The 17,008-nt window shown below is 35.9% G+C and overlaps 1 protein-coding gene across 1 annotated transcript; it reads left to right on the top strand.

The window, feature by feature from the left end:
* The first annotated feature begins 9,852 nt into the window (after positions 1 to 9,852).
* LOC105032077 (UDP-rhamnose/UDP-galactose transporter 6) lies at positions 9,853 to 16,802 on the top strand. The gene is made up of 6 exons (XM_010906424.3): positions 9,853 to 10,035; positions 11,655 to 11,878; positions 13,951 to 14,135; positions 14,231 to 14,431; positions 14,965 to 15,126; positions 16,212 to 16,802. The coding sequence occupies exons 2-6, from the start codon at positions 11,749 to 11,751 to the stop codon at positions 16,539 to 16,541; spliced, it is 1,008 nt and encodes a 335-aa protein (XP_010904726.1). The 5' UTR covers positions 9,853 to 10,035; positions 11,655 to 11,748; the 3' UTR covers positions 16,542 to 16,802.
* The last annotated feature ends 206 nt before the right edge of the window (positions 16,803 to 17,008 follow it).

The following is a 17,008-nucleotide window of genomic DNA, read 5'->3' on the forward strand; positions in this document are numbered from 1 at the left end:
AAGTTGTGTCATTCTTTTTTTTAAGTCACTTATGTGTAAATTAAATTTGATTTAAAATAGAATTCAAATTTGATATGAATTTGTGATAAGATCAAAAGCTGTTTGAAGCTGAACTAGATTATCCAAACTCTACATGGGACGCCACCTTTAAGAAGGGTTGGTTTTTGTGTGCCAAATAACTTCAAATTTGGTGTGAGAAATTCTCAGAGAGGGTGTGAGAGATCTGAGAAAGAGGGATGGGCATCCGTGTGTGAGAAAAGAGGAAGAAGATCCTCTTTGGGGCGTGAGATCTAGGGTGAAGGTTCTAGGGTTTCCTAATTTCTATTTTGTGAGAGAGAAAAATAAAAAAAAAATTATTTTTATTTTTCCACACCATCTCCTCCTTGAAAAGTTCTTTCTTCTGATCTAGAGATATTTATTTGATCTGAAGAAAGGAGTCTCCATCAACCATCTAGATCCTTCATCGTGAGTTAGCACTACCAAGAAGGACGATCTACTCGGAGCTTCGAGTGGATTATCTGTAGAAGTTGGACACGTTATGTGGCTAATCGATATTAGAAAAGATCTTCTATCACATCCATCAGTAGTACTGATCGTCGATCCATGATCAGATAATGGGTTCTGAACTCATTGGATCAGATCTAAGCGTTAGATCTGATTCAGGGTATCGATATGATCGATGCAGTATTTTCTTTCGGATCAAATTTTTTTATGCAATATTTTCATATCATAGATCTTAGAAAGGTAGTTTAGATCTAATATAAATCATGTGTAGGAGATTAAATAGTTTAATCCACTGCTTTCACTATAAAAAAAAAATACATGCTTTGAACTGTCAGTTTTTCAACAATGATATTAGAGCCATGGTTCTATATGACATGATATTATATACATTTAGATCTATAATTTAATTTTAATTAAATTTGATATATGATATTTTAGATCTAAAATTAATTATAGATCAGATCGCATAAACTAAAATAAAATTATCCTGCTGTAAGGTTTATCCCTTACAGTACAAAGGTTGTCCTAGTTTGTGCTGATCTTTATAAAATCTGATTTTAAATTGAAGTATATGATATTTATTTATGGTGATTATTATCTAATTTTGATATAATCAAAATATAATAATCAGATTTGAAATAATTTAGATTAGATTTAAATTATTTAAATTAGATAATCTGAGTAGCGAAGTAATCGGATCGAGTTTGTCACTAGACTGTCCAATTATAGGAGGTAATATAGATTAGATCTCTCTTTTTTTCATTCAATTTGATCCTCTTATGATATGTAGGGGTACCATTGTGACTATATCCCATAAAGATGAATACGATAAGAAAATTTTACTTTTCTACAAAATCTTAAGATTGTGTATGTGATATATTGTATGAAAAATAGTTGCATCTAATTATTATAAATAAAATTTAAAATTATAAATATATTTAAAATAATTTTAAAATAATTTATGATTAATTTTATTATTATTTATGCAAAATTATTTTGATCTAAAATTATTGTAATTATTGTAGTTCGCCTGTTGAGTCGACTCAATTTTATTTAGATTGACTCAGGATCTTGGTTAGTTAGCTATATTTTTGTTGAACTGACTTAATAAAATAGACTGAAAATATGATTTATAATTTATCATCGATGAGTCAACTAAATCTTGAAACTTAGTCGATCCATTGTGATGAGTCAGCTTAATCCAAGAGTGAGATGATTCAAGTTTCAGATCTAAATAATCATGCATAAAAATTAATTATAAAAATATTTTATAAAATTTAAAATTATTTTCAAATATCAAATCTCTATCTACAGTTCCTAACTTAATTAAGAATTAAGTTGAATATATGAGATCTAGAATTATGAATTAAAGATCTAATGTCAATCGTATAAAATATAGGTGATGGGTTTATGGGTTAGCTTGATCAGGTCCTTCTAATTGGGTTAGACTCTAGGATTAGAATCAAAGTTTAAATAGACTAAATAGAGAAATTGATTAAGTTTAATCAAAAATTAAATTAGATTAAATCAAGATTTTTTTAGAGTCAATATAATAGTTGTAGTTGGTCGAGTCTATGTCTTTGATTAGACCTAAATAAACTTTGATCTCAAGCTCAGCAGTCGAACCCAAATCCATAAGTTGATCTAGTTAAAATTGATTAACCAGTTGATGTCTAAAATAAGTTTGACTATCTTGATCGATGATTTTTAATTGAGAGCTACTCATATAGATTGAGTCTATGATGAGTTAATGGCATATCACTCCCATCGATCTCACTTATCTGACCAATATGGTGAACTAAATTTTGATCGGATCACTTAATTATTAGGGTTGATCCATGCTTACTAGAAAATCAGTTCGATTGATTTAGATGCCCCTAGTTTGACTTATTTTTATTCTCGACATGACTTGATGAAGTCAGTGGAAGGATTGATGACTTGTCAGTTGGATCGGATTATTTCTAGTTTATCCTAATCTAACTTCGTGAAGTCAGTGGGAGGATTGAGATTAGCTGATCTGTGTATTTAATTTTATAAAATTATATTAATTAATTTTTTTAAATTATTAGATTCATAAAATAAGTTGGTTATGGTGATTACTAGATCATAGCCTCTCATTAAGGTAAATGATAATAGGTCCATTATTTTTTATTGACATTGCAGACGCCATCCATCTAGTATTTCTCTGAATGATAGAATTATCATTCATCATATGATGACTCTGTTATATTATCTGATGAATGGTTGGATTGGTCGAGCCATACTCGGACCTGATCATTCATTAGTTAGAATCACTGAGTAAGTTTATATTAATAGTTGGATCTAATCAGGACTTTCAATGGAGGCCCATTGCTTACTGAAATAAAATCTGGGATGAAATTAATTACTAAAAATTATTTAAAAAAATAATTGATTGAGAACCTACCCACAGATGTACATGGATTGATCGAGCTATACTCGGATCTGTATGCAATCTGTATGGATTCTAGTACCCACTAAAGAATTAAAGTAATTTCTTGAAGGTAGAGGCTAACAATTCGTATAAAATAGTGAAAGAGTCTTTAGACTAAAATTCATATCTTTAAGCTTAATTAATTTATATACTAATTAAGTATGTATTTTTTATTCTTTTCATAAATGACCAATATTGTGTCGCTCCACTCACTGTTTGATAATGATGAGTTTATTGGATCTAACTTTGATAGCCAATATCAGAAGTTGAATATTGGTCTTAAGCCCAATGCAGCTAAAAAATTTAAAGCTAAACCGAGTCAGGCAGACTATGATCTAAATAGGTTAAAAAAAATGAATAACTAATTGTTGGTCAAGGTGCTTATATGATAACACCTTATAATTTCTCTACATGTGATACTACTATTTAGATATTAGATATCGAAAGTCTAGTTCATATATGCAATTTATTACAAGGACTTCAAATTAGTAGAAAATTTGAGAATAGAATGATGAGAGATTCTTAAATATAGAAGATGGAAGCCAAGTTTCAATTCTGGCTTTAGAAATTGTCGAGCTTGTTTTTAAATATAATAGTATCATTTTAAGTGATTATCACTATTGTCCATCTTTCTTAATGAATATAATCTCTGTTGGTCTTTTAACCAAAGATAGTTATAATTTATCAATAAAGAATTATTATTGTGATATCATTATGAATGATATTATAATAATGTAAGGATAATTAAGAAATGATATCTATATTTTATCACAATCTGTGAGTGTAATGTATATTCTAAATAAATATCTTAAGTTAGATAATATCATGGATGCCTATTTTTGGCATTGTAGGCTCGGTCACATTAACAAGAACAGGATAAACAAGTTAGTACAAGAAGATATCCTCAATATCAATGATTGTGAATCATTGTCGATTTAAATTTTTGCATGATATTTTTTGCACAAATCTGAGTTATGTCACCCTCCTTTTTGAGTCCCTTATGTATAGATTAAATTTAATTTAAAATGAAACTCAAATTTGATTTGAATTCATGATAAGATCAAAGGTGGTTTGAAGCTGAACCAAATTATTCAAACTCTACATGGGACGCCACCTTTAAGAAGGGTTGGTTTTTGTGCGCCAAATAACTTCAGATTTGGTGTGAGAAATCCTCAGAGAGGGTGTGAGAGATCTGAGAAAAAGGGATGGGCATCCGTGCATGAGAAAAAGAGGAAGAAAATCCTCTTTGGGGCGTGAGATCTAGGGTGGAGGTTCTACGGTTTTCTAATTCCTATTTTGTGAGAGAAAAAAATAAAAAAAAATATTTTTCTTCTTCTATGCCATCTCCTCCTTGAAATGCTCCTTCTTCTGATCTAGAGGTGTCTATTTGATTTGAAGAAAGGAGTCTCCATCAGCCATCCAGATCCTTCATCGCGAGCTAGTACTCTCAGGAAAGATGATCTACTCAGGGCTTCAAGTGGATTATCTGTAGAAGTCGGATACTCTGTGTGGCTGCTCGACATCAAGAAGGATCTCCTACCACATCCATCAGCAACGGTGATCGTCAATCCACGATCAGGTAATGGGTTCTGAACTCATCGGATCAAATCTAGGCGTTAGATCTGATTTAGGGCATCGATATGATCGATGCAGTATTTTCTTTCAGATCAAATTTTTTTGTATAATACTTTCATATCATAGATCCTTAGAAAGATAGTTTAGATCTAATCTAAAATATATGTAGGAGATTAAAATAGTTTAATCTACTGCTTCTGCTATAAAAAAATACATACTTTGAACTGCTTGTTTCTCAATAATTTCTACCTCGATCGCCATCGAATTTTTTAAGAACCCAACGAGAGGAGTACCGACCCGCTTAAGCTGTCTGACCAGATTTATTTTTTAGAAAGTATCATAGAACAACACATCAGCAGAGCTTTCATTATCAATAAGAACTCTTTTTACATCGTACTTTACTATTATCATAGAGACGACAACATTATTGTTTGAGGGGTTTGGATCTCCTTAATATTATTCGCAGAAAATAAAATAACATCTTCAGTTTTCTACCTCTTAGGAGATGAGTTATCAGTACCAGATAGGACGTTAGATATCATGTTGCTAACACCAGCAGTTGATCGATTATGGTCCTCAAAAGTTTCTTCTACTGGAAGCCTATACTCTATGGTTTTGGCCGATCTGATATATTTATCAAGATAATCTTGGTGGACCAAGGTCTCTATCTTATCTCATAGCTACTTGCATTCCTCTGTGTCATACCCATAGTCTCAATGAAAGCGACAGTATTTCTGCTTGTCTCTCTTCTCTGGAGGAGCCTTCAAAGGATCAAGCCTTCGAAGATACCTTTCTCCTTCTATTTTCATCAAAATCTAACCTCAGAGAGTGGATAAAGGGGCATAAGAGTCAAAACATCGAGGTGGACTTCTTGACCACGTATTTTTTCAAGGTCGATTTGAGTTTTCAGCCTGCTGTACTTTATTATTCTCTCTCGATCATTTTTTTCTATTTTTATCCTTCTTTGCCTGCCTTAAGATGGCCTCCTCCTACTCGATTTGAGCATACTTACACATCCGATCAAGCATCTCATCATAGGTATCCGAGAAGTTCTTATTTAGAAAAAAGATCAGACAGTTGCTTCGGAGTCTCCTTTTCAAAGCAGACATGACAACTGATTCATTGAAATTTTTTACTTTCAAGATATCCGCATTGAAACGAGCCACATACTTCCGAAAGTCCTCTCCCTCCTATTGCTGATCAGAGAAAAGACTATCCACATACCTCAAATGAGATCAATTAGTACCAAAGTAAGTAACGAACAGTCTCCCGAGCTGCTCAAAAAAATAGATGGACCCTTGTGGGAGTTCGAAAAACTACACCCTCACTGCCTTCTTGAGGGTTGCAGAAAAAGTAATACATAATAGGACATCGGAAGCCCCTTGTAAAATCATGAGGGCTCTATAACCCTCGATATGATCCATTGGATCAGCAGAGCCATCAAAAGACTCGAAGGCAGACATTTTGAACCAATTTAAAATCGATTCATTCAAGATCTCATGAGAGAAAGGAGATCGGAGATTGAAACTATCTTTATTCTGAGATCGACCTTCTATCTGGCTCTCCATCAGACATCTTTCAAAATCTAGGATCTTATGCTCTAGATCACTCCCTCTTTAAACTTTGAGAGTACTAGGGGCAAATTCACTGTCAGCCTCATCAATGTGGTGTTTATCTTATTGGGCTGGTTGGGGGCTGTGCCGAGACAAAGCATTTAGAGGAGGAGCTTCCTTCGACTGTTGCTCCTCCTTCTTTTGAAGCTGTTGAATGGTTGTTGTAAGGGCTTGGACTTGCTGAATAAGAAAGCTGAACTGTTGATGATCAACAGTAATTGGTTGTTGTGGTGGCGCCTTAGGTGCTCCTTCTTCTGGAGCTGAGGGAGAGAGATGTTGAGCTCGTGCCTTAACCATCTTTTCCACAAAAAAAAATCAGAAAAATTTCTTCCTTTAGCGCCAATCTGTTGCTGCAAGGCTCAAAATCTGAAATAGGATGGATCGAACTGAATAAAGTTGGGCTGGAGCAATCCTTACGATCCGATGCGAATTACTCCAATCTACAAAATCAATCAAGAAATCGGATGGAGATTCTTCGATTCTTAACCTTCCGATGCTTAAGTCAGTTCGAGTCTTGAGAACATGAGTGGAAAAAAATGGGAGAGCAAGAAAGATCGAACGAAACTGGAGGAGGACTGGATAGGTGCCAAGATTCTGGTCTAGTTTCTTATCGACAGAGTCTCCACTAGTTTCAGAGAGCAGAATTTACCGATGGAGGATCTCTGACTCTCTATTTATAGAGGGATCGAGATGGCCATTCTAGAGTTTGTTAGACCGTTAGAGGAGTTTGTTAGGCGATTTAAAAATCACCTATAAATGAGCTGACGTACAGCTATGCATATGAGCTGGATATGAGATCATACATGACTGTATCTACCAATTGTATATGAGATCGTGGCCAGCTGTGGCTTGGTTGTAGAAGCCATCGTGGGCACTCGCAGAACAATTAAGTTCGTCAATATACTAGCTCACTTCGATAGATGACCGAAGTGAAATAGAGACTAGTCATAATAACCATCTCGGATATAAGAGACACCGCGATTTAGATCGATAAATATCTGATCTGAATATTCCTTTATCAGCTGAGACTTGTCATCCCAGAGAAAGAATACAGGGTATCTTTTATTCAGGTCGGTAAAATACCGACCTGAATCTGCTTATCGGTAAGTTGATCTATTGTAACTTGGTGCTTTGAGATTGATATCTCTTTAATCTTATATGATGATGCCACGTGTCTTAGGGCTGATTTAGTGCACCAACATCGATCAAGCCCGACATGCTGCCAATATCTAGCTAAACACTTAGATTTTTTTCGACTATCTCGATCCTGAGGAAATAGAAGCTGAACGACAGTTACCCAACGTGGACATGAATCACCCATATTCTAAGGATCGTGGGGCGTAATAATTTCCCACTGATTGTCTGTTACTTAGTTTTAAGGACAGTTAAGAAGGTAACCACCCACTAAAGATGATAATACCTACGTTCCAGATTCTAAGGAGCAAAAGCTGCATGATAATGCTACTTTCTACCCCATATAAAATGGTAAATAAGGGGACTGGGTAAGATTTTCTGGCTACTAAATATTCTGCTCTCATATTTTAGTTTTTTTGATCATTCTCTTTCTTCGATTGATTTAAGTATCGAAAGATCTTCTGCTGATCAACTTTCGATAAATGGATTTGGTTTTGTAGGTTTTCTGCCATCTAACAAATTAGGTACAATATCTCAGCTCCTGGCCAACCATCTCACCGGAGATTTGCGGCAACAGGGTTCTTGGGCATGCAAAGGGCCACCTGGTGACCAACCTTGAGGGGCGCCTCTTGAACCACTCTGTGGGGTGCGCCATGTTCCTTGAAGCGCACAAGGCCAAGACGCTTGGGGCCGGAAGACGCTTGGGTCTGGCGGTCAGGGAAGGCAATGCAAGACTCGATCAAGTTTCGGCCTTTGATCAGCTCTTCTTGGGGTTGGATGTGGGCCCGGGCGGCCGATTCCTCGGGTGAATCAGGACAGGGTACTTTGTTTAGATCGATGTTTAGAAGTTTGGCCATGGCTGGAGAGCAGGGAAGAAGAAGGCAAGCCAAGAAGACAAGCCGAAGAGAGAAACGTCAAACGAAGAAGCCGGAAGATGGTCGGCGAGGAATCAAAATGAACAGATTAAACAAACTCCTTATTCTATTTTTGTACTCCTTTTGTTTCACGGCCTAGAAATGAATGGGGGTGTATCGCTATCACTGTTGGAACGCGTTCACAAAGTCGGCAACCACCGTCGAAAATTTAACTGAATTCACCATCTCTTTGTCATATCACAAGCATAAGGTGCGATGTGAAGTTTACTTTTGTTAGTGGGTACCTCTTGGGACTCGTTTGATTGAAAAGGAGGGAAAAAATATAACCAATGAAAAAATTGAGAAAAATTTTATATTTGATTGAAATTTACAGGAAAAAAAAAACTAAAAAATAATATTTTTATGAAAATAAGATTTTCATTTGTCATAAAAAAAAAAATATATATTGGATTGAAATTAGATTGGATATGGATCATATACCGATATATTCATATTTATATTTATTTTATCTAATGAATAAAAATTTAGATACAGATATTATTTGAATGTCAAAATTTATATTCATATTTATTTTAAATAGATATGGATACAATTTAGATATTAAAAATATAGATATAATTATAGATATATCTTAAATAATTAAATTTTATAAATACAGAATCAAAGATATTATGAAATAAATGATAAATTAAATTAATAACATGCTTATATGATTATTTATTTTTTTAAAAAAATTAATAAATATTATATAAAATTATATAATATTATATGTAGATTCGAATATTTGGATATGGATTGGATAGTTGTCTATTCATATTCATATTATATCTTTTTTTTTTTTACGGATATGGATACGAATATTTGTCGGATCCTCAAATTTTTGTCCATATTCGAATTTATTCAAATACGAAAATAGATCCGAATGAATAATATTCATACCACTTTCACTCCTAATATATATACACACACACAAGGAATATCGAAAAGTCTAATTCTAGTGTTTGAGAATTGGGATAATTTTTTTTCAAGCATATCTTAAATTTTTAGATAGAATGAGGTAAGATATTTTTTTATAGAAAAAATAAATAAATATATATTTTTTTAAAATAATATTTAATTAAATATAAATTATTCTAAAATATATTATTTATTTATGGCCAATCAAATATTTAAAAATCATATATCTATGCATCATATACTTTAAATATCAGCTTCTGTAAAAAAATATTTTTAAAAGACTTTTTTTTTCCCGTAAGCTAAGTAAGTCTTTAAAGATTGAGATCGTAAGGGACTCACAATATAATGAGATAGGGCGCGAGCAAGCTTTCATCTGCCAGGTGGAAGCTTTCTAATTTTGAGGGAAGCGTTAGGGAAGTGATGTTAATCAAATCTTTATTCAAGACCAGCTACTGGAACGACTATAAATTACCACCCGAAGGCTACGTGCCCATGCGTTTCTACCCATCGCCTAACGGGGCGGAGGTTTTTTTTAAAAAAAAAGCCATGGCTTTTGTAACAGAGAACCTACCACGGGACACCTGGCGAGCAACAAAGTGCTTAATTAAATTAATCGGAGTCCCTTTCGAGGAAAACTTTGTTTTGTTGCTCTTCCCCGTTGGCGCAGGAGCGAAGGCCGGCGGAGGCCACACAGCGTGCGGCGTCTCCCATCCAAATATTTCTCTCCTCCCTCTCCCCCTACCCAAAAAACCCTCGGACGGTGGCGCGTCGGCGGAGGATCTGCGGATCCGTGACCTAATTTCATACGCTTATCCCCTTCCGTGCTCACTTTCCTCTCTGCCCGATCGGAAATCCTACTCAATTGGCCGCCCTGGAGACGCTAATCGGTCCCTGAACTAGCTCTGATAACGCTTCCTTGGAGCTGGTGCGTTTCATTGCCTCATAGATATTTCAATTTCTTCTTCTTCCTTTTTTTCAAAAAGAATTCCCTCAAAATATGCTCATGATTTGATGTCATGTTGATCTTCTAGCTGATTTGATGCGTGAAAACTACGCAATCAAGTTACTGATTACTGAAATTTTTTTAAATGGTTGGCTGAAATTGTTCGGAGAGACACGTCGTTACTGATTCTACTTTCATAGATCTCCTTCTCTGTTTTGGTGACATTGTGTCGTAAAACAGTTTTTTTTTTCTTTTAATGTAATGGTAAATATAGTCGATCCAGAGCTCAGAGGTTTTTTTTTTTTTTAATAATTTTTAGATGGTTGTTCATGGATGAATCTTTAAGCTGATTTGAGCATCATTTCATTCATGAGAAGTATGATTCAACGTGCTTATTTTCATATTGGCAAGCGAGTTGATTTGATTGCAGTACGTTATTTATATGACCATCAGATGTCGTATGGGGCAAGGGTAACTCTTAAGCAGATTAGTTAGGGAAAGTGTTAAGAAACTGCTGCTAGATAGTACTAGGTGGTAATGTTATTATAGTGTATAGACTGTATTCTAATCTTTTTGGAATTAGTACGAATCTCATTTAACTTTCCGGCTTCAACATTGTACATGAGAAGCCTCCATCTGTGCCCTAGTGAAGGGATGAGAGAGCGAAGGGGCTACATGTCCAGACCCTCTCTGTTTTCCTCTATTCCATTATACATTGTGTGGCTTTACCCCAGCTACAGTCCGGAGTCTCCTGACCCGTTCCTATTACATTTAGCTTAACCCGATTTAGCTGGGCTGAGCTGTGCAAGCACTCATCTGAAATAGGCAAGATGGGTGATGCCTAACTGCCTAGACTGATGCCAAATTGACTGGGCGAGCATACACAAATCATGCCATTCAGGTGGCGGTTGCCAAGGTGTTGAAGGGCAGCCTGGGATTCTAGGTGGTTGCCTGTGACAACTAAGTTGAGTGAGTTCTTGAGATAAATATCAAGTCTTAAACAAGTTCAAGAGGGTAGGGAAAAATTTTCGTTGCAGTTTTCTGATCTGTCTTGACCTTGAAGACGAGGATGTCTGGTGTCATCAACAAATTATAAGAGGCTGATATTGTTAGAAACCCATAATGGTGCCTATGTCACCAGGTCAGTAGAGTGTCTTGCTGAGATCATCAGTCACCAAAATGCATAGGAAAGGGGAAAAGGATCTCCTTGCTTAAGTCTACAGTGACCATTAGAACTACCGATTTGTTGTTAGAGAGAATAAAGTGAATCCATGAGTAAATCCTCTTCTTTGTGGAGCAAGAGTGTTGTTTAATCTCACAGGCAGTAGAGGAATTACCATCTTTGGAAGGAAGGCCTATCGATAGGATCCAATTAAATCCAGTGGGAAATATTTCGGCCTCGGAGCTAGGTCTTGGCTTGCATTCACTCACTGACTCACTCATTTTCATTAATCGTTATCTCCTGCGCTTCTCCCTTCTAATTTCCCCTTCACCTGGCTTTGTCTCTCTTGTTCATTCATTTTCATCTCTATAAAATCACATCTAAATCATGTTTTCGTTTCTATTGCATGAACACTAACCAGTAAAGTTCTGTTTTGCAGCTTTGAAATAGACACATCAGAGTGTGAAATACAGAAGCTGGATCGTGGAGATTTATCAAATAAATATAAAGAGTATTGGACATAAAAATTAGGAATGGCACCTTTAAGCAAAGCAGATAGGAAAGCAGCATTAGATGTTGCAGCATGGATGTTCAATATAGTGACTTCTGTGGGACTTATTATGGTTAATAAAGCTTTAATGGCCACACATGGATTCAGTTTTGGTAAATTTATTAAACTTCTTGATACCTCATTTCATAAGCTGTATATCTTGTTTTATTATGTTCATAAGACTGCATCACATTTGAAATTGTTAGTTAATCTTACCTGAGGATTTCAGTCTTGAAATTTCAAGCACTCAACTGTATTATTTGTCGTAAAGTTAACTGTTGGTTGTTTTTTAATTCTATAATCATATATACTATTAAACAGAGCATAAAGGAAGCTATGCAAAAATGTGTTTCTTCTGAAGGAAGTTAATAATTTCTTATATTGAATTAGTATAATTAATTATTACATTTGATTTTTGTGCTATGAAGTTATTGTTTTTTGTCCCAATGTTAGCATGCAGCGTTTAAATTGCTAGCTGTTTCTATATGGCCCATATCTAGAACGATCCCCACCATGCTGTGAGTTTACTTTGCTCCAACTAGTATACATTTTCATTTACAACTTATGTTTTCAGTATGTTGTTTTTCATGGCACGTGGATTTATATGAACTTATGTTGTTTTCTAGAAGTTAATTACAGGTTTATGGACTATTCACGTGGAAGAGATTTTTTTTTCCCCCGTTATCTCTGTTTTGCTTTTTAAATGTAACATTCCAACTCTCCATAGCCTTGGCTCAGCTGGTTAGAATCCCTCTTCACCTGTGATTCATGTAGGTTCAGACCCTAGTGGTATCATCCACAGTTTCACACCCTCAAAAAACAACAATCGCTGATGATGTCTAGGATGATTAAAATATGTTTATTTGTTGAAAACGTAACTTTGCATTAGTATAAGGTAGTTAACATTGACCTGTAAAAACACTGAGTTGTTGTATATCTCAATGTAGTGATTGTAACTCTTTTTATAGGTTATTATATTACTAATTCTTGGTGTGTGACCAGTGCAAAGGGTTGGTGCGACAGTAAAATTTCTCCATTGTGGCTTGAAGGTTACGAATTTGAAACATCGAAACAGCCTCTCTGCATGTGGGGGTGAGGTTGTGTACATGTGAACCTCCCTAGACCCCAAAGTAGTGAGACCCTCCTGCCCTAGGCCGCGCTTTTTTTGTTTGTGACAAGTGTCAAGACAATAAAGCATGCTACATGATAGGGCATGCTACAGCTAGTTCTGGACAGGGGCTGACATGTGCATGATATGTTATATCCTTGCTATTAGTTTCACTTTGTTGTGGGACTTCAGCCCTGCTTTGCACTGTTTTATTGTGGTACATGGTGCAAGGTGCGGTGGAAGTCATGGTGCTGGCAAAGGCATGCAGGTGATGCCAACATCCCTTGTCTTCCATAATGCTGGCTTGTTTCACCTTCTGGATTTCTTGCATTTGGTCTTAATTACCGACGTGTGTTGCTACCATACTAGCCAATAAGGTCCTTAAAAGAGTTAAACCATGTAACGTGGACCCTTTGGTTCCACTATCGCTCCTCCACCTGATGTTGAGACATGGGTATGGTTGTTCAAGAGAAAATTCTTAGAGATTAAATAGATCAGATGCTTAGGCACATGCCTAGTGCCAACACATGTACCTGACTCTAACGTAGCATAGAAGGTAAAAGGCATAGAGAATGCTGCGGTCATGTACCCAGTATTCCTATTGCCGACATAACTTCCAGGATAAGCTGTGTGTAAAACTATATAACTTGCAGAATACACCGTGGAAGGTCTTGTATGAGCTGCATTTGTCCCGTTCTTTCATTTTTTTGGGATCTATACTCCTCTGTCAGACTATAAAATTTTCTCTGTGTTGATGTTATTCTAATCCTCCATTCATCATTTCAATATTTTGATTTTGCTATTGGATTGGTCCGAATGATGCTGCTTTTTATATCTAACAATGGTGTTAGTAGCAATTAGGAAAATCATAAAATCAGAGAATGAAGCTAAGCTGTGCGAATCTTGTAAGAGCTGCTGTTGAACTACTACTCTTCTTCCTTATGTTTATTTTTTATGCTTCTGTTATATAAAAAGAGATTTCCAAAATTTCTTTTGGATATGCTATAGCCTCAGATTTGGATATGTTCATTCGTTCTAACTGATATTCTGTTGTTGTGTCATGATTATCTTTTGCAGCTACAACTTTAACTGGCTTGCATTTTGCTACCACAACACTCACGACAGTTGTTCTTAGGTGGTTGGGACTTGTTCAGGCCTCCCATTTACCTTTGCCTGAACTTTTGAAATTTGTCCTTTTTGCAAACTTGTCAATTGTTGGGATGAATGTGAGCTTGATGTGGAATTCTGTGGGATTCTATCAGGTCAGTAATGGTTGCATCAGCTATGCTTGAGCTACAGGAATTTGTAAGAAATCAACAGTGTGACATTTTCTTTCCTTCTGTTGCATGATCATCAGATAGCAAAGCTGTGTATGATACCAGTATCATGTCTTCTAGAAGTCTTGTTGGATAAGATTCATTACTCCCGAGACACCAAGCTCAGTATAGTGGTGGTTCTCGTAGGTGTTGCTGTATGTACTGTTACTGATGTGAGTGTCAATACTAAGGGTCTGATAGCAGCCACTATTGCAGTTTGCAGCACCTCATTGCAACAATATGTAAGTGCCCTGGTGTATCAGATAATATTGTGTCTTTGTAGGATAGCATGGTTTTTTTGATGCTTTTGCTGAAGCTTTAATCATTCTTTGTGCGGCTTTGCTAAAATGTTTTGAATTTCTCTGGATGTTGCAGGAAACAAAGATGTCCTATAAACATTTTTATTCTTTCCATTGAATTTTTACGATCAGTTTCTTATATGAATTTATCAAACTATTCCTGCTCACCACTGACTACTGCTTGTTTTTGTTATCTGTCTTTGGTGTAGTCACAGTTCTTCTTTAAACAGCCGTGCATTCAGAAATGATTATATGCAACTCATCAATAAAGACATACCAGTGTTATATTTTGATTTGATGATGGAACCGGATAGAATAAAGTTTTTTAAGACTGTGTTTGCTATACTGAAGTATAAGTTCTTTTTGTGACTGATGCATTTTCTTATATGTTTTTTTTGGTTGAAGGACACAATTCTGAAAGTAAATTCATCTTTTACAGAAATTTATAATATAAATTTCTTTTCCTTCTCATGTAGTATGTTCATTTTCTTCAACGGAAATATTCACTTGGATCATTCAACCTCTTGGGTCACACTGCTCCTGCCCAGGCAGGATCACTGCTGCTGTTAGGGCCTTTTCTGGATTTTTGGTTGACTAATAAAAGAGTGGATGCATTTGCTTACAGTGCAGCTGCTGTGGTAAGTACTGAAATGTGTTTAAATCCTCTTAATATTTCATATAATGTAATGCCTTCATGTTCTTAATTTAAAGGGTGGATCTTTTGCTTCTGTACAAGTCCTTTTGTTAAGTAAAAGAACCATGTCTATGGTAATCTATGTTTTAAGCTCTTGAAGCAGATAGACATTCAACAACCAACAGGCATCCTAACATGTTGCAACTCTATGGTTGTGTATATGGTGCATTCCACATTTAAATTCTGTTCATGCAAGCAAGCAGCTAAAAAGGCAACATTTGCTGTAGAGAGGCACCAAAATCTAAAATAGAAGATTGAACAAGAAATTGCTTTTTTTTTTTTTTATTGTCTGTGAGGAAATCAGGCAGAAAAGGACTGTTGTCAGTGCTGGTGAGCAGAAAAGGATGGCTGTTGGTGCTGGTGATTGTTGTGGTGACGGCAGTTACGAAGGTTTGCTCGCTAGTGGTGAACGTTGTGGCACTGGCAAAGGTGGTTTAATTGGTGATTGGTGGTTGATGGCAGCATTAGCAGTGAGCATGATTGTGATGGCGGGGGCATTCTTGTGATCTTAAATGGCAGTAGTGATGGCAGTGATGGATACAGTGAAGTTGGTTCTAGTGATTCCAGTGGTAATGATAGTGGTTTATGGCTGTGGTTGGACAAGATCAGAGCCTGATAAACTCTCTAATAGTATATTCCTTGCATAAGCATCTTGTCTTTTTTCCTGGTATGTGAAAGGAGATAACACAAATAGCATATATTTGATTTTATTTTCTAGATGCTTTCTTTTCCATTTTCTCTCATAATTAACAGAGGAAACAAGCTCCTATCTGCCCTTTTCTCTTTTTCTTTTTTTTCCACAATCAGCCATAGTTGAGAACGCAGATTTTTTGGTTCTTGCTTTATGTATGTCTGATAGTTACACAGTTGCTGCGGTAGGTGTGCTATATGTATGCAATGCTATTTCTATAATTGGTTATGGTCCTGATTATCTCTATCATGTACCCTCCTGTGCCTCTGTTCACCTCTTTTGCACATACGTGGACTCTGCTGCTTCACTAACAGTGTGCACTTTTTCTCTTTATGCAGTTTTTCATCATCTTGTCATGCTTGATTGCAGTTGGAACGAACCTTAGCCAATTCATCTGCATTGGCCGATTCTCAGCAGTGTCTTTCCAAGTCCTTGGTCACATGAAGACCATTCTTGTCTTAATCTTGGGATTCATCTTCTTCGGAAAGGAGGGTCTCAATCTTCATGTGATTCTTGGCATGATCTTAGCAGTGACAGGGATGATCTGGTATGGAAATGCGTCATCAAAGCCAGGTGGGAAAGAGCGTCGAAGTTATTTGATGCCAGCTGACAAGTCTCAGAGGCATGGAGTGCTGTCTGAACGAGGAGAGCATGATGAGAAAGTATGAAACGTGGCAAGCAGGCACTTTCATTCTCCACCCTAGCGCGCCCTCTTTTTGAGGGCTCAATAGAGGAAGCATAGCTGGAGCAATAGATTGCCTCCTAAAAATTTGACCAGGTGGGGATTTTCTTTCCCCTTTATTTTTTTTTCATATTATTTTTTCCTTGATTTCTGATACAAATGCTGGTTGTTTCAGCAATGATTCCCCCATGGAAGTTTACTTTATTTTCATTTACACTTATAGCTTTTTTTTTTTTATGAGGAAATACATATATGGTACTCTTCGTTATTTTTACCCCAACATATTTAAGAATTCTGGGCTATATTAACAGTTTGTTTAACTTGTCACAAGGCCTTTTCAGACATCATTTTATTTAGTCAAGTGCAATTTATTTGAGAATGCATTCTTCGCCGGGTGGATCAGTACTCTTGTCCAAAAACATACATGATTAACTTCAATAGTCATTAGAGTGA

The sequence above is a fragment of the Elaeis guineensis genome, chromosome 10 (assembly GCF_000442705.2).
Source record: "Elaeis guineensis isolate ETL-2024a chromosome 10, EG11, whole genome shotgun sequence".
NCBI lineage: Eukaryota > Viridiplantae > Streptophyta > Magnoliopsida > Arecales > Arecaceae > Elaeis > Elaeis guineensis.

What these genes read in the sequence shown, in the direction of transcription:
- LOC105032077 (XM_010906424.3), top strand. Translation starts at nt 11,749, where the DNA reads ATGGCACCTTTAAGCAAAGCAGATAGGAAAGCAGCATTAGATGTTGCA. An exon ending in CACACATGGATTCAGTTTTG is followed by an intron (nt 11,879 to 13,950) that starts GTAAATTTATTA and finishes TATCTTTTGCAG; the next exon opens with CTACAACTTTAACTGGCTTG. An exon ending in CTTACAGTGCAGCTGCTGTG is followed by an intron (nt 15,127 to 16,211) that starts GTAAGTACTGAA and finishes CTCTTTATGCAG; the next exon opens with TTTTTCATCATCTTGTCATG.